This window comes from Pseudochaenichthys georgianus, chromosome 1 (genome assembly GCF_902827115.2).
Source record: "Pseudochaenichthys georgianus chromosome 1, fPseGeo1.2, whole genome shotgun sequence".
Classification (NCBI taxonomy): Eukaryota; Metazoa; Chordata; class Actinopteri; order Perciformes; family Channichthyidae; genus Pseudochaenichthys; species Pseudochaenichthys georgianus.
The window spans coordinates 15,100,824-15,128,348 of record NC_047503.1 but is presented as its reverse complement, the minus strand read 5'-3'; the positions used below and the strand labels follow the sequence as shown (position 1 = coordinate 15,128,348).

General features: G+C 42.5%; 1 protein-coding gene across 1 annotated transcript; it reads left to right on the top strand.

Annotated features, from left to right (window-relative positions):
* Positions 1–454: 454 nt before the first annotated feature.
* abcc6a (ATP-binding cassette, sub-family C (CFTR/MRP), member 6a) lies at positions 455–27,106 on the top strand. The gene is made up of 31 exons (XM_034093829.1): positions 455–521; positions 3,265–3,441; positions 3,567–3,692; positions 8,114–8,251; positions 11,439–11,561; positions 12,992–13,053; positions 13,181–13,312; positions 14,361–14,567; positions 15,789–15,966; positions 16,383–16,544; positions 16,638–16,730; positions 17,275–17,478; positions 18,004–18,150; positions 18,277–18,364; positions 18,901–18,970; positions 19,054–19,180; positions 19,280–19,456; positions 19,552–19,719; positions 21,190–21,373; positions 21,680–21,764; positions 22,112–22,229; positions 22,359–22,566; positions 22,664–22,974; positions 23,264–23,463; positions 23,676–23,802; positions 24,143–24,244; positions 24,353–24,499; positions 24,624–24,782; positions 24,935–25,101; positions 25,210–25,404; positions 25,969–27,106. The coding sequence occupies exons 1-31, from the start codon at positions 480–482 to the stop codon at positions 26,075–26,077; spliced, it is 4,533 nt and encodes a 1,510-aa protein (XP_033949720.1). The 5' UTR covers positions 455–479; the 3' UTR covers positions 26,078–27,106.
* The last annotated feature ends 419 nt before the right edge of the window (positions 27,107–27,525 follow it).

Genomic DNA, 27,525 nt, shown 5'->3' with positions numbered 1-27,525 from the left:
TCAGAAAGACAGGATCTCAGAGCAGCAGCAGTTCAAACAGAGCAGCAGACAGAAACAGAGTTTCATTGAGAGAAGATGTTTTATTAAAGGCGGAGGAAAAATCATGCAGACAAACTCAAACACACTCACACACACTAATAAACACAGCTCGTGCCACCCAGACAGAGAGGCAAGGACCAGCTAAAACTAAGATTTACAACCATTAGCCAGAGAGGGAAAGTCTAATAGGGACACATATACTAAAGTATCTACCCTCACGTCTCTTACACACACACACACACACACACACACACACACACACACACACACACACACACACACACACACACACACACACACACACACACACACACACACACACACACACACACAAACACACACACATACTGGTGAAGAGTGTGTGTGCTACAACCAGCGTGAGGAGCAGGGCTGACCGACCCCAACAAGTGGAGCATCAGGGAAGAAGGAGAAGCAAGTTGATGGATGCCTTTTGCAGACTCAGCGGCCTGGACCCTCTGTGGGTGAGTTTGTGATGCGTTCACTGACCCTGAGCTATTTCTTGTGTATTTCCAGACAATATAGAATCCTATCTAGTTTGATATTTGTTTGTGTGTCAGGAAAGTTTTTACTGTCACACAATCGTTTGTTTGATATAAGCTAATATGTATGTGTAAATACCATAGAGGTAAATACTCATGTAAATGTTTGTGTTGATGCATAAAGAGCACCCATTGTTGCTAATGTGCATATTATTTTTGATCTTTTGCTTATTAACTTCAGTTAACTTGTTTGATCCTCAGCATGGATGTGATTAAGGGATTAATGCAATTAGCATTAGCTTCATTAGCATGTCGTTTTTGTGTCTTTAGCTTAAAGGCTCATTGGCATTTGACTGGTTTGTATTGGTAAACAGTAGAATGAAAAATAAAAGAATAGTGTGCAGAACAGGAACAGGTGAGATGGGTTCACCTAAAATGTTAGCTGGCAGCGCTCAGCAGTACAGGAATAAAATCCCCATAGCTTACAGTGACCTACTCAGTTTGCAGTCATGTACGTAGATATAAGAGGGCATTTGAAATCGGAGACAAAACAAGTCTGAATGGGAGAATTTACCCTTGATGCGTATCAGAGTTGCATTCACTCTGTTCTCAGTGGTACAGCACAATGAGGTGCACGCCACACTGAGTGAGCTCATGTTGTTGGAAAAGCTTTTGAGTCTTGTATATGAGCAAACCTCCACATTCTGAATCCCGGCTCGTAAATAAATGGCCGCGATCCAGCTGGTATGCCACAACTTTTGAATGCACTCCTTACTTGCCTCTTAATCCCCCCCCCCTTCCTCTCCTGCTGTGTTTCTGTTTCTCATTATGACTGTTTTTTTCAGAACCCTTAAAACAATGGATAACTAAACTGTTATGAAAGATGAAATGTAATGGTATGAGCCACATTGCATCCATCAGAGAGCAATGAGGATGTTTTAACAGATGTGTTTGTCTACCGTTGACTGCAAAGTACTTCCAGTTATTGACTAAAGTAATCAAACCTTCGCATACTTTTGGAACAGAGTCATTACTTAGTCCTTGGTCACAGCCCGAGGGTACTGATGGGGATACATGTGGCTTTAATACTGAACTAGCTAATCCAGCTCAGCAGAAGAGTTTTGACCTATAAACACCAATACAAGCTTTTTAAGACATTTAAAAGGGGCCTATCTAAGAGAAAGAAGTGCATTTAGATTCTTTAATTTGAGATGAAGCAATCCTATAATTAAAAAAACAGAAGGTCTAGGTGAAACTGTCAAGAGAGTTGATCAATGCCTTCTAACATTTCAGGGACCTTGGTTCATACACGTCACTTACTCACATTAGGTGCATGCTTATTCTTTGCTCACAAGCCAGTGCATAGTTGAATTTATTGAATTTATTGAATTCATTATGAGCCACCGAGTTGCTCTACCAAGTGTAGAAAATATAAAAAGGGGACATTCAGCAGATTTGCAGCACAGCAAAAGTCTCTACTGTTTTCACATCACTGTGTTTCTCCGGTGAAAAATAGCTCAACTGTTGGCCACAAGTGAACTGCAACTACTTCACCTAAGGGTGAGAAACAGGATGAGTACTAGGCAACATGCACAAGAAAGTGCCTGGAGAGCATTTGACAAGTTGCAGTCCTTACATAAAAGGGTACTGTTTATCAGCCTGCCACGGACCGCAGGAGTCAGAAGGGTCTGCGAAAGTAGCTTCCCACGCACTGCCTCTATAGAGATTTATCACTGGATTTTGATACATAGGTGCTCAAACAGACCACTAGTATATGCAATGCTGTGTTGTTTACAGAACCTTAAATGCATCATCTATAAAGATTAAGCCACGTGGATGTGCATGGCAAAGATGTGTGGGCCACCTCTGATGTGAACAGGCAGTCAGACTGTGATTCAGACCCTTGTGGCTCCATAGGTGGGAATTTGTCGTGATTGATCGTAAACTTGAATTAATAACTGTCATGCAGGGACACCACCCCCCTCGAGCAGCAGTACTGCGTTGCCCCACATGGTTCACCTGCAGGGCTGCATTACATAACGACTCCGCAGCTGCCACCAATTGCAGCCTCCGTCCCTAATCCCAGTTGGGAGTCTACCAGCAGGGCCAGACTGCTCCGCCAGCCGAGAAGCCTTAACCACTTCCTGTGGTGACTCCGCAGGGCAGCCTTGTTAGCACAGCCAGACACCCTGCCCCTCATTAGGCCAGAGGGGTGATAAACAAGGGTAGCAAGACAACAACAAGCCACTTAGCCCCCTTTATATGTATTTCCTGTACAAGAGACAACCTATCCTGTTACATAATCTCAAACTCCTGGCAGAATTTGGTCAACACAGCTATGATGCCAGGACCTTTATTGTTTATCGGCTTCATTATTAGTATAATCCTTAACCTAGCTTTCTAATGAGTTGACATCTTACATTGCCCAACTGAAATTAGGGAACAAGCAGAGACGTGGTGAGAAAAGAAAACTGACTCAGCTTTCTGAGCAAAAGAAGGCCTCCTCCACCTCACACTCTTTCAGGATTGGGCGCAGACTGTGACTTGCTGTGGTTTCGCTCTCCACTGCCTTGTTGGGTGAAACGTACGATGCGCACCAAGTCTGAGTTCTCTGGTTTTGGCTCTCACATGCTCTGTCTTGTCAGATGATGGATATAAACTCACAGTTTGACCTCTTAAGCATATTCCGTAGATGTCGAACTTCTGTCCTTTCTCTCTGTTGTAGGACTGGAACCGTACGTGGTACACAGCCAACCCGGACCTGACCCAGTGTTTCCAGAACACAGTATTAGTGTGGGTCCCCTGTATCTATCTGTGGTTGCTAGCCCCTTTCTACTGCCTTTTCCTCTACTGCTATGACCACGGTCGCATCCGAACGTCCTGCCTATGCAGCTCCAAGATGGTGAGACTTCGCAAATAATTTGGCCAGATTTTTTTATTCGTTTTTCTCAACAAGATCCCCAGTATCAAAAATAAATGTTGGCAAAGGTCACTGTAAAGTTTCTCCATCCATCCATCCGTGTTCAGGTGTTGGGTTTCCTGTTGGCATCCTTTGGCTTTGTTGAGTTCTTCTACATCCTGCTGGAGAGGAGCCAGGAGATCCAGCAGCACATGGTCTTCCTCCTCAGCCCCATCATACGCAGCCTGACTGTGGTAAATACCGTGTCTCTTATCTGATTTTACACTAACTGCTATACTTAATACTGCAAAGCGATTCATATTGAAATCAAATGTCATCTCCTCAAAGCATGTTGTCTTAATTGCATACAGTTAATGACCCCACAGTTGAATATTGAATTCTTGAAGAAAGTCTTGTTTTTCTAAAATGTCTTTGCAGTGAAAGAATCAGAACACAGCGAAGAATCATTTGTTTAAAAACTGTCACAGCAGAAGTGTAATTCAGCCAGAGATATGCTCACTTCCATCCAAACACATGTATTTTCACTAAACCTTACTGTTGAGAACACAAGGTGATTAATAGATGAAAATAAGTCCTATAGAAGAACTTATAAGCATTGTAAAACTGTTCACGGGCCGGTAAAAAGTAAAAATAGCTTGTAACTTTAAAGCAATTAAAACAGTCTCTTTTAATTAGCAAATGGAACTCATTAGTGTTTTATCCCTGATCAGGTTTGCCAAGGAATAATGTAATTATGCATTAGCTTAACAGACTCTAAGCATCCGAGGTTTGTTTAAGGAAAAAGCTTTAACTATTGACTTATTATTTGTGGCTGAAATCACACATCTATTGTCCCTCCTGCGTTGCTCTGGGTTACAGAGGAGTTTGGGGAATATTTCCGCCTGTCTCACATGTCGATGTGCAGGCAAATGAAAGGGTATAAAGCCTATGTATGTAAAGTTTGTTGGCAAGACACCCAGGTGCAAAGATGCATATCCAAGGTTAGATGTATAGTGTTGCAGGCATTGCAAATATGACATCGCCCTGTAAACTCTGCCAGTATTTGACCATCACTCCTCAGGGCGCAGATACATAGTGACATCAGCTACTGCTTGAGGTGAAATCGGCATACATACGTACATGCAAAGTTTCAATAAATGAAAAATGTGATCGGTAGGTGCTGTGCAAATGAGAGACCATATGTCATAAAGAACACATTTTTATTATTTTCCAAAGTATACCATGATGTTTTCCCTCCATTTCTGTCATAGCAGTGGTAAACTGTGAGGATTTACTTTCTCATGAACCTCAGCAGGATGGCCAGTGTTAGTCTATTTAAGTTTATTGAATCAACGGTTTTGTTGCTGCTTATTCAATCATGTTGTCGCATGCACATATTCAGTGGTGGCAGTGCATTGACTAATCATGTGCTTCAAATCGAGCTCATTTGAGTCCCTGCCAAACTTTCTGTTCATCCATAAGAAAAACACAAAACCACCGAACACAACAAAGGTGACGAAACACAATTGCAGCCTATGTTAAACCTAATTACATAGAAAGGTTCCGTCTTTATATAGGCTACAGGTGTGCTGTTTTTTTATTTAGTGCCATTGTTCTGCCCAAGACTGTATTTACAGTATGGTCGGACGTGTTTAATTGTAATGCAGGAAAGGAAGAAATAATAATGGACGAACAACATTCATCCAACCTTACCCTGGAAAAAGAAAACCTGAAGTTTTGAATAAACAAATCCATTTCCTGAATCCATATTGCACATTTATTATCTTTCTCAGGTCTGAAGAGAAACTACTCAAACTACTCAAATGTTTCGATCTAAATTAGGGCAAGACCTGCACAGAGCTATGCAGTCTAAATAAGATCTTTATTCTTAATCTTCTTGGTTTTCATTTCACTGTTTTTCGTTTTGTCAGCATTACAAAAAACTAGTCCGATTTTCATCAAACTTGGGTGTAGGGTGTAACATGGGCGAGGGAAGAACCAATCAAATGTTGGTGTGGATTCAAATCACAGGGCGTATACAGCCATGATTTCTTCCTTTAAGGAAATGCACTTGTCGGAGGTCTACGCTTTCCGAATGCCCTTACAGTTAAAAATGTTGTTTGACTCTATTCATCCAAACATTTCAAATCTAAATGGCAATGCCTGTTTAATGCCCACCCTACCTGGATCAGGGTGGCATGTAGGGTGGGCAACAGAATATTATTTATTTAAAACAAGGGCTGGTATGCAATCAGAGGATTGTTTCAGTGGACAGTGTTGATGGAAACAACCCAAAATGTTTCTCAGAACATTGATCCCACTCATTTTCTGCAGATTTTAAATTATACTTGACTGATGAGTACGTAGCAGCAAACAGAAGAGGGGTGCAGCTGGCAACATGGGTGGCATGGCAAGTTTAAAATGCTGTTTACCCTCAGCAGGAGTGATGTAAGATGGTGCAATGCCATACAAGGGTGCTGAGTCCAGAAAGGAAGGCATGGTGTAGTAACCCAGTGAGCCTCTAATACTGACCCACAGAATCACGTACTCTTACTCACAAAGCTTCCTCTCTCTCTGCAGCCGTATACAGGTCCTGCACAGTCTCCAAGTCAGACACCCTTGGTCATCTGTGGTCTTTTCAGACTTCTGAGTAAATAGCAGCAAATGTTTGGTCAAAATACACTGAGACGTCTCTTGTATTTCCAGATATGAGATACATATTTCAAATGAAGGTCATTTATTTTGAGGATGAAATGTAGCAGACAAACAAACATCCACTAAATCAGATGAAGAGCTTGTCACCAATCTTTAAATGGAGTTGCCAGACCTATCTTTATTAAAGGATATCATTTTCTTGATTGTAGCCACCCACCACCACCCGCTCCCCGGGTACAGGACTAGAACACTGCTCTTGTTTCTCCGACCAACTTGTTTTGTACTCTTCAACTCAACTTAATGTATAGGAACAGTTTGCAGCCCACGAACGAGTCGTGGTCACTATTGATGAAAAGCACACACATGACATTGACTATAATCAGCAATACCATGATGTAAATTCCAATTCCTTCCCAAAGCGCTGCACACTTCCTGTGTAATTATAAGGTAGGGCTCTGTGATGGACTTAGTTCCACCCACTGACTTCTACAAACAGATGGGCTGATGGTTTGCAGCAGGATGGCAAGTCACAGCGGAAGGCTAGGAATAGGAAGGTCCTTGCCCTCAAATGCTGACCCAAGGTCAGCTTTACAATTCCCCACTAATGTTAAGGTTGGATGGGGCTGATGCAGCCTCAGCCACATCAGTATAGCTCGTATACCAGCAGTTGAGAACATAAAGTTCTTACCGTGGGCTTTCTGCTGCTGACTGATACATCCCATGGGATCATGCAGTCCCATGGGAGAGTTAGGTTGATCAACACTTGGGGGGACAATAAATGTACAATTGGAACATGAAGTGGTGTTATTTGGTTTAAATGCGGATCAGATTGACCATGTGCAATTTGAAAGGTGTTGCCACCCCAAAAGCACTTTCACATGACTTTGAGTTGGCACGTTGTCCCTGTGTGCCTTTTGGCTCCAACGTCCAGTCAGGTGGACTGGAGACTCTAAATTCCCCATAGGTATGTTTGTAAGTGCCTATCTATCTGTACTCATCCTTCAATAGAGTGTGTAGAGAAAATGAATGAACAAAAGAATGAAAAAATCAGTGAGTCAACACAGCAAGTAAATGAGAAGCCTTTATGTTGTTTGTTTGTTTGTTTGTTTGTTTCCACTTAAGCACATACAAATGTTCAACCTCTTGGCCACCACACAGAAATCTGTACACATCTCACATGAAGTGTATAAGGTTGTTGTTGTTGTTGTGAAAACTTACAGAAATAACAGGCAGCTATAGTTTATAACAGTATTGTGGCTGATCCCAAAGTTACAAATGTTGTAATCATTATGGAAACCTAAACCAGCTTTCCCAAAATGTGGTGATGAGCTGGCATGACAAAGTGACGTCTCACTTGGCAAACGTGCAGAGGAACCAATTGCTGGTTCACAGCAGATACATGACTCCTGAGGACAGGCAGACAGCTGTATCCAAGCACTGAATCAGGCCAACTTTTGAAAAAACATCACAGCATTGAGAACTTTTTTAAAGGAAAGTATATAATAACATAAAGCAGTGTGTGCTGGGCATGCGGCATACCATACATGTGTCATTTATAAGCGGTAGTCAGTCGGATCACAGCTGCGCCTGCGGCCAGGGAAATCCCAGAAACTCAAGTTCTTTTTCAAAACCACCATTGGCTGCATTAGATCAGACTCAATGTCATTACACCCTCTGCTGTGATGGAAACATTGGCACTGATACCCACAGTTCATACAGGAGAGAGAGGACTTTATGTCCTCCAACTGAATGAAGTAGTTCTGAATGGCAGTCTTAAAAATGTTTTTTCCCACAGATTAACTGAAAAGAAATTCACCAAAACAACAAAATAACTTGGTTTGAAATTGAGATCTAATTGTAATAACACAATTAATCTCCCTGGCATGTAAATCCAAAAAGGCAACTCGTAGTTTCAAATTAACCGTTTTCTTGTCCGTTTTCTTGATCTGAGCACTTTCTGTCTTGGGGAGTAAGTTGTTGAATTCAAACAAGTACTCTTTCTGTCTCTGTCCCTCTCTAGATCTTGGCCTTATGCATCATCCAGTTGGAAAGAATAAGAGGCTGCCGTTCCTCTATATTCCTCTTCCTGTTCTGGGTCTTGGCTGTTATCTGCTCCCTGGTGCCTCTCAGGGCGAAGATCCAGCTGGCTATGGACGAGGTATGTGTTTGGTTTAGCCTATCAAATCATATGGAATAGTACCACTACACCATATCTTTAATAGAAATGCCGTCAATGTCAATATTTCAAGCATCAAGAAAAAGCCAAAGTTGAAAATGAAGGGCAATTCAAGTGTTTGTCAGGTTTGAACTCAGTGAACTTGCAGTGTCCAAACACCATGCAGGCATATCTAAACAGGTCTACTCCCACCCATAGTCTAGACACAAGACTCCAGCAGCACAGCTTGAGATGTACCCTGTGTCAGCAAAGAGTTTATCTCATCCCCAATTTGAACCAAGGTAACCCAAAGTTAACCAAGTGTTGGAGGATGACACTGCCAATTCTGGTCAAGCCTGTGTGTGTTTAAGTATCTTTTCTTCCCGTGTCTCGTGTCAGACACTGCAATCATTGTTGTAGCCTATATGGGGTACGTTTCTATTTAAGCATTCGTGGGGCAGGCGCATTTGCATTTCTATAAAAAACACACAAGCACACTCACATCCATATTTCTGTTTTATCGTCCCCAATGTGACATTCCCACACTGCTTGGGGGAGAGTAATGAAGGCTCTGGGATAAATGCTGGTGAGACATGGCAGCCCAGGGTCAGACCAGAGGAACGTCAGCGCTGTGTTTATGGGCCTACACTGCTGTAAACGCAGCCAGATGGAAATCTATGCATCCACACATAATGCCAGTTCATTTACAATTTAGACACAGATGTTTTCATTTCATTCACACACAAGACACCCATACATTCCTCCAGCATAATTTGTATGGATTAACCAAATTCATAGGCACATGTGTTCTGTTAATCAACTTCTCTAAAGATTCAAATATCATCATTACCATCACATGTTGCCTGGTCATAGGAGGGAACGTTACTGAAATTCAAAAGTATGCTTCTAACAGAAGATATAATCAAAGTTAAGATGGAGTTAGTAAATCCACTTATTAACAAGAAGTTTATATGACTGAGTTTTAGCAAGCTAGCTAAATAAGCTAATTAGCCAAATTTAGCACAAGGACTTAAACATACGTTAAAAGTGAAAACAACAGTTCGTGTTTTTGCAGAGTGCTAGTTTAAGGATGTTGTTATCTTTGTAAAAAGCCAGGCTTGCTGTTTCCCCTATTTCCTGTCTCTGGGCTACTGGTTTTCGTATTATATTTGACAACCCTTTCCTCAAATTTTAAGTGTCTTTTGCCTTTGACGAAAAAATTGTTGATAATTGCTAATTATATATGGAAACTCCTTTGCCAAGTGCTGAAGTAGCCTACATTTAACCAACAAGACTAATCATCTGCTGCTACTATTGGTGGCTTTCGTGATTTCCAAGTTAATCTCCAAACACCATAAAAGATGGCCAATACTAGCTGAACTTACCCTTGTTCAGCACTTAGATGGCAAGGGTGACTGGTTTGCAACTTTAACTCCTTGTAGGCTGCTCGGTTTACTGGCGAATTAGAAGGCCTAATTAGCATCTCAATTTTGCCGACATTTTGCTTAAAATAATAATAATAACTGGGATTTCTATAGCGCCTTTCAAGGGACCCAAGGTCGCTTTACAGGAATAGGGCAAGCACAAACAAAACAAAACAAAGGTCAGACAGACAAAACAACAGATAGATTTAAGGGCCGAAAGCCTTGATGAACAGATGGGACTTGAGGGCCCTTTGAAGGCGTCCAGTGTGGGGATGTTGCGAATCTCCGCAGGGAGAGCGTTCCAGAGGGTGGGGGCTGCCACACTGAAGGCTCTGTCCCCGAAGGTTCTCAGTTTGGTGCGGGGGGTGGTGAGCAGGCCAGAGTCTGAAGACCGCAGGTTCCGGGGTGGGGCATGCGGGTGAAGGATGTCCGATAGGTACTGGGGGGCAAGGGCATGGAGGGACTTGTAGGTCAGGAGGAGGACTTTGTAAGTTATGCGGAACTTGACCGGCAACCAGTGGAGGTGGATGAGGGTGGGAGTGATGTGCTGCCAGGGCTTTGTGTGTGTGAGGACCCGAGCTGCACAGTTTTGGACATACTGGAGCCTGTAATTAAATGTCCTTAATAATTCAATCGAACACAATTAGTATATCTTCTAAAATGTTTAACTACATATGTTGAAATGTTTTTTTGTCTTAATAGTAATTAAGCTAATTACAAATATATATTATTTTCTTAGATAGATGTCACAAGTACAGAAGTGTGCTGCACAGTTCTCTATCTGCTGTGTTACGCATTGTAATGGCAAATTATTTTAAATATGAATGAAGAAAGTATGTTATTCACATTGCAGCTTAATTGGCTGTAGTTGACTGAGTTCATGTTTGTGGACCTTTGGCCATTCTTATTCACTTGACATACATTTTTACCCACCCGCTCTCCGACCATCCTGACCCTGTCATTTGGCCCCGTCGTATCTCCTTTCTCAATAAAGCTCCACACTTTTCTTCTGAAAAAGTAATTTTACTGTTTACCATGGCTCTGACTTTAATGCTTAGCCGCTCTGCTGCACAACAGACAGGCTGTGGCAATGGCCTTCATCCAGTAAACAATGCCTCTGCCAAACCCCACCGTTTCTGTATGTCAAGAATAACATGTAAGTCCTACATTTCACAAAAGTCTCTTGAGTGGTTAATATTGCAGCTTGATTGAATGTAAGGGTGCTGGTTTGTGAAACTACAATCTCCCTATTTACAGATACGCGCTCTTAGCATGACTGAAGGGCAGCTTTAACTAGCGCTTCATTTATATAAAAGACTTTAGGTTTCACTCTTGATTTAGCTTAAAGGTCAAAAATACTCTTTATTGTGTCTGTGTTTTTTGTGTATAAACCATGTCCTCTGCTATACAATGTGTAAGCATCGGAAGTCATGTAATGAATGTTCGTGTTGTTGTGAAACTGCATACAAACCACAGCGGAGATAAATGACGCTGTAAACCACAGGATGTTGTTTGATTGTGAGGTTGGGTTGAAAGGCATACATTTGGATGCTGATGAAGTCCCTATATCTTGATTTAACACATGTTAAATTGTATTTGTTATTTTTCTGTGGCATGAGCACAGCCACAAAGCCAATTAATTTGTGAGCTTAGAATAAACATGGAAAAACTTTCTTACAACTTGAGACCATAAACTCAAGGAACTCTGCCTGAAGCCCTTTCAGCCCTGCAGCAGCCTCTTTAATCTGTGCTTTCCTATTCCACAGGGTATTGCATCTGATATCGTACGATACCTCGCCTTTTTCTCCTATTTCACAATCCAACTGGCCCAGCTCTTCCTGTGCTGTTTTGCTGACCAGCCTCCAGAGGGAAAAAACACATTTCAAAAGGTAAGCAGAGGAGAATGTATCCCACTTCCTTCATAAAGAGTCCACTCCAATCCAATACCCAGGGAAAGGCCTGAACAGCTATCTTGTGGTTTTCAACTTTTGTTGTCAAGACATTTTTACCTTTTGGAGGAAATGATGCGATTCCCCCCCCCCTCCCTCCTTCCACTCTCACTTCACTGCTTGGCTTATGAGGGGAGTGTGTGTGTGTGTGTGTGTGTGTGTGTGTGTGTGTGTGTGTGTGTGTGTGTGTGTGTGTGTGTGTGTGTGTGTGTGTGTGTGTGTGTGTGTGTGTGTGTGTGTGTGTGTGTGTGTGTGTGTGTGTGTGTGTGTGTGTGTGTGTGTGTGTGTGTGTGTGTGTGTGTGTGTGTGTGTGTGTGCGCGTGTGTGTGTGCGTGTGTGTGTGTGTGCGTGTGTGTGTGTGTTGTCCAGCATACCATCAGGGTGACTCACTTACTCCGACCTTGGGTCATCAAAACTGCATTGCCTAATACTGATCTCACTATGCCATCGTTCATGGGCCAGATGACACGTTGTCAAACATAAAATAGCAAGTCGGTTCAGGACAGCTGACAGGTGAATGAAAATGAGTCTTCTAATCAATCAAATGGACAAGGGGCATAATATTTCCCCGGTGAGTAACAATCAAAATAGCCGGAAAAGTCCCAACTCTTGGCCGGCTGGTGAGGGTGCAGAAGCCGCAGTCTGGTGGGGTGGACACACCCATTGGTCGATCCTTGGTGTGTCCTCTTCGTCTTCCTTCACCTTCACCTCCTCCTCCTCACCGAACCCACGCTCTGGTTAATTACTCACAGGAAGAGAGGAAGTGCAAGACCAAGTGAGCGCACTGGTAATGAAGAGAGCAAACACCCTGGTGAGGGGGAGGCAGGGTGGAGAGTCATAAAGAATGTGTGAGAGCAAACTTTCTGTGTGCGTGTGTGTGTGTGTGTGTGTGTGTGTGTGTGTGTGTGTGCGTGTGTGTGTGTGTGTGTGTGTGTGTGTGTGTGTGTGTGTGTGTGTGTGTGTGTGTGTGTGTGTGTGTGTGTGTGTGTGTGTGTGTGTGTGTGTGTGTGTGTGTGTGTGTGTGTGTGTGTGTGTGTGTGTGTGTGTGTGTGTGTGTGTATATCCACGTGTTGGACAGTTTTAGCATGATGACAGATTTCCGCTATGTCTACGCTAGACCTTAGGACGTCATTTTCACCCTGTGCTAACACTGAAATCTATTTATTCTGTTTTGTGGGAGTTCATGGCCTCGGCTCCGCCACAATGAACCACTTTACTGTCCAGGGCTGTTTACACACATTAGCCTTCTTTAACACACTCCTCACAAGTGCAGCATTGAACCATCAACTGACTGTGTGTACGTCTTTAAAGCATTAAAGTGGTGGGAGATTTATTGCGAAAACAACAGTCTGGTCTTTAATCTGTTGCAGAATCCCTGTCCCGTGCAAGACGCCTCTTTCCTCTCAAAGATTCTCTTCTGGTGGTTCACTGGGTAAGATGGTTCTTCAGAACCCACACATTTTTGGGCTTCGGCTGACTCACTATAGTGACAGTTTGTTCTTGTTTACAATAATATGTGTGTTTTGTTGACGATCACGTGCATGAATCATCCTCTTCAGGCTTGTTGTGAAAGGATATCGCACCCCGCTGGCAGGAGAGGACCTGTGGACGCTGAGGGAGGAAGACACATCGCGCAAGATCATCTCTGAGCTGGAAGAGAACTGGACGGATGAATGTGCCGAACTTCAAAAGTGAGAACGCCTGTTGATACAGTTCAGGCTGATTAAAGGGTACCCTGGTCATTTGGTATTGTAAAAAGAAAATCACCGTTGGCTCCAGGTATTTTTATACTAGGAAGTCAAATTTGTTTGGTTTCATGCACCACCTAGCAACCTTCATTACAATGAACAGGGCTCTGTCTGCAACGCTTTATACTGTTCTTTTTTAGCTTCATGGCTCACAATGACAAAGCTAACACGCTTAGTTTAGCAAATAAGCATGCTAACATTTCCTAATTAGCAAAAAACACGAAAGTATAGAAGAGACTGTTTTACAGAAATGTTGGTCATAAACATAAAACAGCTGGAACTCTCTCGTGAATTTGGGAAATTCCATCCATTTACTGTTATGCAGGCTTTAAAACCAGGAAAATAAATGTATGCAACATTACAATATCCAAAATCTAAGACCATATCTAGTCTCAAATCACGAGATCCATATAATATCTTGCTCAGCCCGACTTGTCTATGTGTTCTTTCTGTTTCCTCAGGCTCATATGGTTATTTTGCCCCACGCATGTGATCCAACATAACGTGTCTCTCAGTTGTCTCTCTATTGTTACAGCTTAACAGCCAAATGATCCATTTCATTTCATTGCACTGTGGTCAACAGTCAGCATGGTGCTGGCTGAATTAATGACCCGAGCAAAGCATGCCTTGTCATGATTGCGGTAAATTGACATTCGGGACAACTCATCAACAGAGGCATTTTGGGCCAGAAATAGGTCCACAGGAGTCCCTTGAGGACATCCAGCAGCATAATGTCAGGGCAAGAGCCATGTGTCAAAGCTTGTTAACATGATCCTGTGCTTTGAAGATCCCTTGTTAAGTACAATAATCAGTCAGTGAATAATGCTTTTTACTGCTGGTGAATTCTTGAGTCCATTGGTGATGGTATGATTAACAACAGGGTTTTTTTTACAGTCTGTTTTACAGTAAAAGCTTGAAAGGCGCCAGCATAATTTCGGGCATCTCTGACACAGATGTGTTGTCTGTAACATGCTTTCTCTCTCTCTGGCAGGCAGGAGAAGGCCTTAGCGTCGGGTGTGGCGTTGGGGAGCAGACTGCCGGATCAGGCGCAGCTCCTCCGGAAGCTGCAGAAGGAGCAGAGCTCTGGTTTCTTCCTGCTCAGGACGCTGGCACGCAATTTCGGCCAATACTTTCTGACCGGCACCCTGTGCATCATATTCCACGATGTGTTCATGTTCGCCATCCCCCAGGTGCTCAGGTAAGAGTGACCCAATATCTTAATTTTGCTCTCATCATCAGCGAATCTTGCAAATAAAAGCTGCCAATTTTAGGAGTTATTAGCTGTATATTAATCCGGTACCCCACAGCTCAAGGGTATTTGGTTTATGGTGCACACAGCACCCAAAACAACAAGATTGTATAAAATCCCAAATGCTTATAGTCTGCTCCTTCCGTTTGAAAATATAAATCAGGCAGTTGTGTTTTGATAACAAGTAGTTCTTAAAGAAACTGCTCATAAAACGGTTTGAGTTCAAAGTAACCATGTTGGCTTTGTTTTTTTAAATAGATGTTGTTATTGAGTTTTTCAATTATATATTTAGTAGTGAGTCCCACAGACCAAATGGCATTGTGTGCACTGTATTAAGGGATGCTGCAGCCATATTTCTAAACCTCAGCTCAAGCTCAAATGACCTTGATGGACTGCAGCCCAGGAGTAAAAATAGGTTTTATTGTGTTTTGGGGGGTTGAATCATCCAATTTAATTAAGCGATTTAAGTGAAAGAGATCATATTTTCCTGGCATTATTTCAAGAAACATGGGTTTGGCAGATTGTAGGAACATACCACAGTTTAGATGGACAGATAGTGTAACAGTGTAAAAACTCTAAAGCACCTAAGATATCACCTTCATCGTCTTGTTTTTCAATGATTTGAGATTCAGACAACCACACGACAACAGAAGCTGGCTGCAATGAAAAAGCAGGTCATGGCTAACCAAATCCCACTAGCCAGACTGGAATGTTGTTGTTGATGCACAGCACTGCATCAGTGGAAGTGTTAATTACGGTCATGGAGCTGTGAGCAGGAAAAGTAGTCGGGACAACAGTCCTCTGTGTTCCAGCAAGGACGGCAGACCGAGAGGAAGAGGAGGCTCTAAATGGCAGAAATGCTGTCGGACCACAATAAGTGAGCCGCTGGCCAAGTGTGAGGGCAGCCGGCCGCAGGCTGAGCACTGTTGTGCAACTCGAGCTACTTTCTGTGGAACAGTCGGCCAGCAACCACTGGTTTAAGGCAGACAATGAAAGTCATATACTGTAACACCACATTGAATGAAACAACACAGTTAAAAAATCATGTTGACAGGGCTGTCTGCTTTGATTGATTTAATTCAGGGGAAATCGTACATAGGAAAAGGGATATATTAGCACTACATCAAATCTGAAAGTGTGTAATCATCCTCATAATTTCTTCCTCCACAGTCTTCTTCTGGATTTCATGAGAGACGAAGATGCTCCACTGTGGAAAGGCTACTTCTACGCCACTCTAATGTTCCTGCTGTCCTGTCTCCAGTCCCTCTTCAGCCATCAGTACATGTACACTTGCTTCACAGTGGGAATGAGGGTGAAGACCGCTGTCATGGGATTGGTTTACAGGAAGGTGGGTTTATCTGCGGACAAGTAGCCGCTGACCTCTTAGCGCCACATCAATTACACCTTAAATATCAACAACAAAAGCAGTCTCTAAGATGAATGATGCTCTGAGGTCTTTCCGAGGGCGTGAATATATAGTGGACAACTGAAGGTTAAAAAGGTTGGGGGCGGTGGTGGCGAAGTCGATAGGGACTTGGCTTGGGAACTGGAAGGTCACCAGTTCAAGTCCCCGAAAGACCAAGTGCTACCGAGGTGCCCCTGAGCAAGGCACCGTTCCCCACATTGCTCCCCGGGCGCCGTTCAAAATGGCAGCACACTGCTCCTAACACTAGGATGGGTCAAATGCAGAGAAATAATTTCCCCATGAGGGATTAATAAAAGTTCATCTTCAAAATGTCTTTGTCTCTTTTGTTGACAATCCAGTCTTTGGTGATAAACAGCGCTGCCAGGAGGACTTGCACCGTGGGCGAGATTGTGAATCTGGTTTCGGCTGACACTCAGAAGCTCATGGACTTTGTGGTTTACTTCAACGCTGTCTGGCTGGCTCCTATTGAGATTGCTCTTTGTCTCTTCTTCCTTTGGCAGGTATGTCAAAATGTTTCACAATGACTCATTCATGCACAACTGTTTTAACTTAAAAAGGAGCTTTGACATCTTTATATTCTTTGTTTTTTTCAGCATCTCGGCCCATCGGCTCTCGCAGGAATCGCCACTGTCATTCTCATTTTTCCACTCAACGGGTTCATAGCGAAGAAAAGAAGCAAGCTGCAGGTAAAAGCAGTTGTAGGAGTATTTTACACTTCAGTAGCCCCCACATCTGGCGTGTTGGGTCAGGGATGCCACAGCTGGTTTAGATAATGGCTGAAGAGCCGTGTGGGAGTTTGGCCTGAATGGTACATTCTCTCTTGTCCTTTTGATGTCTGACCCATATACAGTGAAGTGCTTGAAAAACAATGAAAGGAAAGGGTGGACAGTTGGAAAACATATTTTTTCATTTCTTTGGAAAAACAACAGAGGGTTCTGTACATGTTATGTTAATTTAATCGAACTGAGTCTTGAATGCAGTGACCGCATTCCTGACCCTTTGTTGTTTCCTTGTCGTAAAAATCACAAAAAAGTTACAAGCAATAAGTCCCTACTGAATTAAACAAGTTTTAAGATGTTCAGGAAAACTACTACAGCTGTAACGAGCGCAGACAAACCCATGTTCACAAATGCATGTATTTGCTTTGGTCTGGTAATTGTCTTTCTACTATGCTGCAGTTTCAGCTTTGGGTTGTATATTTTAATAAAAACCTTTGTGTCTGGTCCACAGGAGATCCAGATGAAGTGCATGGACGGCCGCATCAGACTGATGAATGAGATCCTGAACGGAATAAAGATCCTGAAGTTCTACGCCTGGGAGAAGGCCTTCCTGGAGAAGGTTTTGGGCCACAGAGAAAAAGAGCTCCAAGCCCTGAAGAAATCTCAGATCCTTTATTCCATCTCCATTGCATCCTTTAACTCCTCTTCTTTTCTGGTAAGAGCACAATTCCAAGGAGCTACCAATAAAACATCTAAAAACAGACCTCAAACTGATATTGTTAAGAGCTTCAAAGGATTTAAAAAAATCATTAGTTGATCGACAGACGAACTATTTTGATTATCGAATAATCGTTAAACTTACATCTTTATACATAAATGTCAGAAAATGCTATTTCCCGCCTCTCTATTAAGGTGATTTCTAGCTTTTCCAGATTTTATATAATTTTAAAATATATATCTTTGGGTTTAAGACAAACAAGATATCTTGTTAAAACAAGATATATAAAGACATACCTCTCGACTCACAATTGTTTTGCATTCAAGGGACCAAACAATGAATCCGTTATGAAACCAATTAATAAAACCGTATTGAACAACTTTATGAGTATATTTAATGTATGTGACCCGTATCAGAAATGAAAACCCTCATCAAGATCTGCATTTATATTAGGAATGTCTCTCGAGATAACACAAGTTGTGCATGTAAAAGTTTACATTTACCATCTTTTTCTCCCGAAAGATTGCCTTTTCCATGTTCGGAGTGTATGTGACGCTCGATGACAGGAATGTGCTGGATGCACAGAAAGTTTTTGTCTCAATGGCGCTGATCAACATCCTGAAGACCCCGCTCAGCCAGCTTCCATTCGCTATAAGCACGACGATGCAGGTAGGTGACGTTTCAATTTATAACCGTTGATTGCGCTTAGATGTTTCTCTCCATCTATGGTGCCTGATGAGGTATATTTGATGGGTTTGATATGATGGAGTTAAAAAACCACTGACTCTGTTTCAGGCTATGGTTTCACTGAGGCGTCTGGGGAAGTACCTGTGCTCTGAGGAACTGAAGGTGGAAAACGTCTCGAAAGCTCCATCGACCTCTGGTAAGAACGCCACCAATGTATAAACCTTAACACTAAATGAATAAACTACTCTTCTGCACTGTTTCATTTCACCAATTTTTTCCCCACAACTGCTTTATTTCTACACTGTCATAATCAATATAATTCAACCACGGGATTTAGTTGTTTATATCTTTGGAGTACCACAGCCTTGTATGGATCATATGCGCTGTCACTTCCTGGGTCCCTGGCTGACTATCAGACAGGGTAATTATAGGATGTTCCCATTTAGCGGTTGAACGTAAAGCAGACATAAAAGAAAACGAAAAATACGACAATCCTCTGTCTGTAACCTGTCAACACTTCCTAAAACAGCTCTTGGAAAAGCATCAGCTCTGTAATTTGAATGATTAAGCAAATTCACTTGTAATTATGCCCAGGCTGTAATCTGACGAGTAACTTCAAAGTGGAATTTTGTTTTGAAAGTTTGTTTGTGGCTCAGGTTGAAAGGACCTGTCCTGTCTTCAGTGTTTATTGCAGGGCTTGTTATTTTTGTTCAACCCTTCTTTTTTGTTTAGATGGTGAAGACGTGGTGATAGAAAACGGCACTTTTAGTTGGTCTGCAGAGGGCCCTCCATGTCTTAAAAGGTATGAATTACACATAAAAGAATAGTTAACTTACAAGAAAAACAAAGAGAGACTTACAGGACACTTCCTTTCTTTGTTGACAGGATCAGTATCCATGTGCCACGAGGTTCCCTCGTTGCTGTGGTTGGACATGTGGGCAGTGGAAAGTCCTCCTTGTTGTCTGCCATGCTTGGTGAAACAGAGAAAAGGAGCGGTCATGTCAGTGTTAAGGTGCTGAGCTTCTTTTCCAAGAGCATGTTCTATTCTTAGTTGTGGGTTTCATCATTTAATAAATACTGACAGTCTCTGTTTGGATATCTGTCTTCACAGGGCTCTGTGGCGTATGTGCCTCAACAGGCCTGGATCCAGAATGCCACAGTCCAAGACAACATCATATTTGGCCGTGAAAAAATGAAGACGTGGTACCACCGAGTGCTGGAGGCCTGCGCACTGCTGCCAGACCTAGAAATCCTACCTGCTGGAGATGCTACAGAAATTGGGGAAAAGGTACAAAAAGGGAGAAATGTAAATTGTATGATTGTCTTTCTTGTCTCTCAATCCTCTGAGTATATCGAAACTTTTGAATGATTCTGTCTACGCAGGGATTGAACCTCTCCGGTGGGCAGAAGCAGAGAGTGAGCCTGGCTCGGGCCGTCTACAGAAAGGCCGATGTATACCTAATGGATGATCCTCTGTCGGCTGTTGATGCACATGTCGGTCAACACATCTTTGACAAAGTCGTTGGACCAAAGGGAGTCCTTAGGGACAAGGTAATTTATGTAATAAAAACCAAATGCAACTCAGCTGCAAAGAGCCAAAACATAGTTTTACAATCCTTAATCCACTTACAAGCATGCGGCATGCGAGAACCGCAGTGACGTGTCCTAAAACCCGGAAGTAAACTCTTTCCGGTTCCTTCGACAAAAATGCAATGCAATTTCTCCATAGGATTTTGGAAAATAGCTCGAAATAAGGTCTGTGGTTGACACACATTTAAAAAACGGATCACGTTTTGTTCAGCCGGATAATCTCCACATGTCTATCCTACTTTTATAATTTTCGGATCATAAATCTAGTCGCCAGAAGCAAAATGCTAACGTTATGCGATAAACGAACTACAGCAGGGTCGCTGCTTCAACGTCACGCTGACTTAAGATCCATATTCAAAAATACAGATACAAAATTGTACATGTTGAAGCTTTTGTTTTAACAGTTTGCAGGAGGTAGGTACTTGCTTTCAAGCAGAACAAGCTGTTTTAAGTCATTACACTAACTGTGTAATGACGTAAAACAGCCTCAACAACTTCTGTAGCCACTTGTTAACAACCATCGTTTTACAGACACGCAAATCTTCAAAAATCACCAGTGGGGTCACTGCCGATGTATTTAATGTTGTAGAACAAAACGTGATCTGTCTCTTCAATTTGTGTCAAACATAGACCTTGGCCGTTTCTCAATCTCGAGGAAACTGGCTTCCAAGTCAATATTTCAAGGATGCTACGTCATCGAGTGCCGCCGAAGGACTGTTCCAATCTCCAGCATACTTGGAATTCCACTGAGGCCGCGTCCTTGGTTTGGGGGTAATTTGGAGGCTGCACATGGGTAGACTTCGCGTCCTTAAAATCCCCACAATGCTTTGCACACGGACCAATTTCAAAAACCCTTGCGGAGAATGGCTGAACCGACGCAGCACACATTTAAATCTAAGTATGTAGTGGCGTAGAACATGTGTTGGTAAATATGTTACTTTGTTACATTTGTTTGTTATCACCAAAAATGTGTTCCGTGAAAGTAAAGCAAGTTCATAATTAGATAGACATCGTGAGGTATTTATTTTCGGTACAGTTTATGTTGAAACCTTTAGAGAGAGTGGCACACTTGTTAGTCTGTTCCATTCTTCTTCGTTTTCCGAAGCCGTGGCTTGGAAGCATACTGGCTTCGTTTCTGAAGGAAGTGACTTGGAAGTACGCGACTACCAAGCCAGCATCCTCGCGATTGAGAAACGGCCCCTATTTCGAGCTATTTTCCAAAATCCTATGGAGAAATCCCATTGCTTTTTGTCGAAGGAACCGGAAGTGGTAAAAATGCTAACTTACTTCCGGGTTTTAGGACGCGTCACTGCGGTTCTCTATTGTTATCATAATATGGAAACCACCACTTTGCTGACACTTTTCTTTTTGAAGAAAGCCTTAATTTGGTATTGGGTTGTGCTAACATGATATTTTTTGCTGGCTATACAGACCCGCATCCTAGTGACCCATGGGATGAGCTTCCTGCCGCAGGCTGACCTCATCCTTGTTCTGGTAGATGGAGAAATCACAGAGAGCGGCTCCTACCAGGAGCTCCTCAGCCGCCATGGCGCCTTCGCCGACTTCATTCACACATTCGCCAACACGGAGCGAAAAGAGAGCGCCATACAGAGAGGTGAGAACAATTATGTTAAACTAGAATGGCGCTTGAAGAGCAAACAACTCCGCCAAATCCAGTGGTGCATTCACATGCTGCTTGGGTGATCCCACAGGAGTTGGAAACAAATGTGTAGCCTACTCCAAGATGCACTTCTTGTTTGGCCCATGTTAAACCATCCCATTTTAATAACATTAGCCCATAGTTATTCCGTTATCTTGCTGACAGACAAATATGAGATCATTGGCTAATGTTCAGTAAACATCATTCAAAAATGAATAATCACAATAAAATCACAATAAAAAAAAAATCCCTTTTTCACAGCTGGTTCCAAGAGGTCCAATGCTCGTCTCAGCATGGTCGACTCTATGCCATTCTCCAGAGATCTGTCACAGGAGCAACTTATTGGGTACGTTAACAATTGGAAATCGTATAAAAGTAATAATAATAATAATCCTTATATTTATTATAGCGCTTTATCAAAGACTCTCAAAGCACTTTACAAATACAGATCATACATGTAATGGTCATCTACTGTGGACAATACCCACAGGAGCAAATTCGGGTGAAGTGTCTTGCCCAAGGACACAATGGCCTGACGCAGTGGGGCGGGAGCGGGTTTCGAACTGGAGTTCCCCAACGCCCCCTTGATCTGATGATCAAACGCACAGACCACTGCGCCACCCGTCCCAAAAGTGTTTGGCTTTGCGAGCTACTTGTTTACAAAACTGACCTCAAGGTTTTTGTGTCCTCCAGGGGTGACACCACGAATACAAACCTACAGAACATGGAGCCTGTGTCTGAAACAGACGAAGAACAAGTACCAGAGGACTTGGGCAAGCTCACTAAAGCTGATAAGGCCAACACTGGAAGGGTAAGTCTGAACATTGCTTTTGACTTCAACACTTATGGTATGAAATTGGACATTATTGCCCAAAAATACATTACCCAACTAAATTATTCCTTGAGATTGACTGGTTCATGTTGTGTTGTTCTATAACAGGTGAGGTTGGCGATGTACAAGAAGTACTTCAAGACCATTGGCTTGGTCAGCATCATCCCCATCGTCTTCCTGTATGCTTTTCAGCAAGGCGCCTCACTGGCCTACAACTACTGGCTGAGCATGTGGGCTGATGACCCGATTATTAACGGCACCCAGACAGATACGGACCTCAAGCTGACCGTGTTTGGTGCGCTGGGTTTTGTGCAAGGTCAGTTGAATTAATCCTTGGCAAACTGTCTGTGAACAGTTGACATTTGTTTGTTAATCCTCAAATGATTTGATAAAACATCTTTCCCTTTTTTCAGGTATTGCGATCTTTGGGACAACTGTCGCCATCTCCATCTGCGGTATCATCGCCTCCCGCCACTTGCATATGGACCTGCTGATCAACGTGCTGCACTCTCCAATGTCTTTCTTCGAGTGCACGCCCAGTGGCAACCTACTCAACCGCTTTTCCAAAGAGATCGACGCCATCGACTGCATGGTCCCAGAAGGCTTGAAGATGATGCTGAGCTACGTTTTTAAACTCATGGAAGTCTGCATCATTGTGATGATGGCAACACCCTTTGCGGCCGTGATCATCCTGCCCCTCGCTTTCCTTTACGCCTTTGTCCAGGTACGTTCCCCCCCAACCTTTAAACAACAAAGACTTTATTCTTTATTATTTCTTTGTGAGTATTATGTTTAGGCGGGTCAGCAAGAGCTGGTTTCTATTACATTGTGTTATTGGAAAGCTCCGGCTCCCAAACCGACCCTGCTGATCTTGCCATACACTTGTGTTTTGTTCCCTACGTGCTGACAAAGACGTTACACACATTCACTAGGAATTATGGGAAATCCCTCAGCGCTCTCTTTTGGTTTCATTCGTTAAAGCTGGTGTTTTACTTTTCCACTGTGGGCTACAGAGCTTCTACGTCGCCACATCCTGTCAGCTGCGGAGGCTGGAGGCTGTGAGTCGTTCGCCCATCTACACGCACTTCAACGAGACGGCGCAGGGCGCCAGCGTCATCCGGGCCTTCGGCGAGCAGTCCAGGTTCATTCAGCAGGCTAATGAGAGGGTGGACTTCAATCAGACCTCCTACTTCCCCCGATTTGTGGCCACTCGGTGAGTTGATATATGATCATTATCATGTGCTTTCAATCCATTTATACATCCATTCGCTCAGTTCACAGTTCATAAGGGACGGTGATGACTCATAGCACCAAGAGTTGTGGCAATCCTTTTTGTTACATGGCTAAAAATGACTCCTGGCTTCAGAAATGAGGACACTTTTTGGTACTTGCCTCCTAAAAGCTAAATCAATATAACATCCACAGGTGGCTGGCAGTCAATCTGGAGTTTGTTGGTAATGGTGTGGTCTTAGCTGCCGCCATTCTCTCTGTGATGGGAAAAGGCACCCTGAGCCCAGGAATAGTCGGTTTGGCTGTGTCACACTCCCTCCAGGTAAGAGGTCCTGCCAACAGACATGCTCACACAGCACTTCTGGAGGTGTCCCAATACCCGATCTATTAAAGCGATACTTTAGAGTTTTTGAGGTGTCTACTGTTGCTATTATAAAGACTATCATTAAGTACAATCCTAGTTCAGACAATCCAAACTATCCTATTAACATCAAAACAGACACTGCACGATATTGTGGGACTGTACTGTAGATACATGCTACTGTACATGTGGCAATTTGAAGGCTAAAATGGGAAAAGTTGAAATGCTCAACCAGCAAATGCATGTACATCTCAGGTAAGAACATAATTAAAGTAAAACCTCGTTGCATTGGATATTTCAGGTGACTGGAATCTTGAGTTGGATAGTGAGATCCTGGACTGATGTGGAAAACAACATTGTGTCTGTGGAGAGGGTCAATGAGTATGCAGAGACTGCTAAAGAGGTCAGTGTTCCTGCTGCACACATAAACAAATCACTGCTGAAGACACTGAATCCAATAACTTAGGAGGTATTTTGTTCTTTACTCACCCTCTCTTATTCTCTCTTTCAGGCAAGTTGGAGTATCGAAGGCAGCTCCTTGCCCCTGGCTTGGCCTCAGAGAGGTGCTATTGAGTTCCAGGACTACGGGCTGCAGTACCGTAAAGGCCTTGAGTTGGCTCTGAAGGGCATTACCATGCAAGTTCATGAAAGAGAGAGGGTGAGCCATCTCGTATGATCAAAACAGTTTGCAATTATTGCCGGGCTTGATTTCTGGAAGACAAGTTGCTTGAATCATATAAATACGTCCAACATAAATACTGACTTTAAATGTCCTTTTTCAGATTGGAATTGTGGGTCGGACAGGAGCAGGGAAGTCCTCACTTGCCTTGGGAATCTTCCGGATCTTGGAAGCAGCGAAAGGAAAAATCTTTGTAGATGGAGTGAACATCGCTGACATCGGACTGCATGACCTCAGATCCCGCATTACTATCATTCCTCAGGTGGGACAGCAGTAATAACAGAAACTAAGCCCTGGCATTCATCACATAAACTGTTTGCATAAGCTGCAAAACGTATCCAATGCAGAATAAGACAATGTAATAATCCTGCTACTAGTCTGGTGATGAATAACATCTGTTTTCCTTTCTTTCAGGACCCTGTGCTGTTCTCAGGCTCACTCCGGATGAACCTCGACCCCTTTGACAGCTACACAGATGAGGAGGTGTGGAGGTCGCTGGAGCTCGCCCACCTCAAAAACTTTATCTCAAATCTGCCAGACAAACTCAACCACGAATGCTCAGAGGGAGGAGAAAACCTCAGGTATACAGATATGACTTAAAGCAATGTAGATAAACAATTATGCATTGTCTGTCCCCAGGCTGCATGCATTGTATATGTGTGATTTATCCCTCTTCTTCGTCTCTGCAGTCTGGGTCAGCGCCAGCTCGTGTGCCTGGCCAGGGCCCTGCTGAGGAAAACCAAGATCCTGGTTTTGGACGAGGCGACAGCTGCTGTCGACCTGGAGACGGACATGCTCATCCAGTCCACAATCCGCACACAGTTTGACGACTGCACCGTACTCACCGTTGCTCACCGCCTCAACACTATCATGGACTACACAAGGTACAATACAATAGACTTAGAGGTATACCATGCGATACGATATTTTGGGGCTTTTAGTTGCCTGAAAGAAATAAAAAATAATTAGGATTATATATGTATTTTGTTTATCAATGAAAATACCAAATATTTGTAATATATATGTAAGGATTTGCTCTTATCTCTTATGTATCACTGTAACCTAACTTCATTTGGACCTTTTTTACTGTTGGCCAGATAAAATATGCAATCGAAAAGCATTATTTTGGATTCTGGGAACCTGTTATCTACATTTGTAATTCTTTGGGAAAATGTTTGAAGAAAACATTTTTTAAATCAGAATAAGGGAAAGTGTTTTTTGTAACAAATTGGGTCTTATTAAAGACAGCATTATTTTGAAAAGCAAATTAACTTGTACTTGCAACAATACAATCCACTAACTACATAACTAAATGTTAATCCCATGCCCAGTCATAGGCCTTGATGCGCAAAATTGACAGCCCTATTCCATATTTATGTCATAGTGGTTGTTTTAGAAAAAATGCAGGATTTATAACCTGTCTTTTCTCGTATTTTATCATTGTACAGAGTGATCGTCATGGACAGAGGCCTCATTTCTGAGATGGACACTCCAGCAAACCTCATCGCACAGCGGGGACAGTTCTACGGGATGTGCCGGGAGGCCGGGCTGGTCTAAGTCTTCAACGGGCGCTTCGTTCCATGCAGCTGGTGTACAGATGTGGCACCTTATTTGCTAACGTTAAATTGGGCTATTTCAAGCTTTGTGGCAGCTCAAAAACGCCTCTCCATGAGGGCATTTTCAATTAATCTCAAGAACAGATGCTGGCGCTGGTTTTTGACAGACACTACAGATATTATTATCCTCAGATGATGAACATTCAGAAGAAAGCTACAGTGGATTGTAGAGTCTCCAAGCTATTAATATTGTATATATAGTAGTAGAGTCCGTGTTTTACATGAAAGGATTCAGCCCAGAGCTACAAGCTACCACAAGTCATAAAGACTTTTTCTCTGTTGGAATGGGAGCTGTATTATTTTTGTAGATTTTTGTAAGTGTTATAAAGCACATGACATATTTTTATGATGTTGTCTCAGGCTCAAACGTTGATGTTTACTCACACTTTTCTTAGCCTTGTATACCAAGAAAGAGGCAAGTTTGTAATTGTAAACTGATATTTTTTCTTGTGCCCCGGAGACTGGAATGGGAAACACTTTGACCTTCAAAAGGTTCACCCTGGCAAAACCCAGGGGAAGTGAGGTTTCACTGCCTTTCAAAATCTCTGCTGGAAACGGCCAATTTGGAGCTTTTATACGTCAAGGTAAAAAAAACTGAAAAACATTGAAGTGAGCCAACACATTAGCAATCGTCCAACTATGGTGTGGCTGTTGTTTATTTCTGTCAAAGTAAATACATAAAGAAAGTCAATAGAGCCCTTGCTGGTCAGACTTAACCTGACACCGGTAGTGGAAACCACCATGAATGAAGAGAATTTCTCTTCAAAACAATAGTGATAAATCTCTGTGTGATTGTCTCTCTGCCCTCACCACACATCTCAGGCCGTGTGCAGAGAATATAAAAAATATTGGTTTATGGTGCTGACATGACAGAGTGTAAATAGTCCACGTTGACCTTTACTCTTGATTCAAATAAAGAACCCAATGAACTTTTCAAAGAAGAGGCATTTACTGTTTTTGTCGAACTGGTTTTGACAATAACGGAAAGTCTATAGTTTATTTATGTCATTTGACAAAATGTATTAAGTGTCCTTAAGGTTTCAAGGATTGTATTATATTTATACTTTTTATAATAAGCTTGTTATTTTTTTCACGTTTACTGTTAATGTACTGTCTTGTACTATCAAGCTGAATAATAAAGTCTATTTGAGTCTAACGTATTGTATTAATCAAATCCTACTTACTTCTGCATCAGAGTTCATCCAAAGTGAATTTAATTAAAAATTGTCATATTTAATGCATGCAACCATGGATAGGCTTGACTCTGAATCCACATATATTCAGTGTGACTGTGCTCTAATAATCTTAAGAATAGAAACGGAATGATTGCTCATCCTTTAAAGATAAACATACATCTTAATATCACAATGCATATAACACTTATATATG

What these genes read in the sequence shown, in the direction of transcription:
- abcc6a (XM_034093829.1), top strand. Translation starts at nt 480, where the DNA reads ATGGATGCCTTTTGCAGACTCAGCGGCCTGGACCCTCTGTGG. An exon ending in TCATACGCAGCCTGACTGTG is followed by an intron (nt 3,693 to 8,113) that starts GTAAATACCGTG and finishes GTCCCTCTCTAG; the next exon opens with ATCTTGGCCTTATGCATCAT. An exon ending in TCACAGGAGCAACTTATTGG is followed by an intron (nt 21,765 to 22,111) that starts GTACGTTAACAA and finishes TGTGTCCTCCAG; the next exon opens with GGGTGACACCACGAATACAA.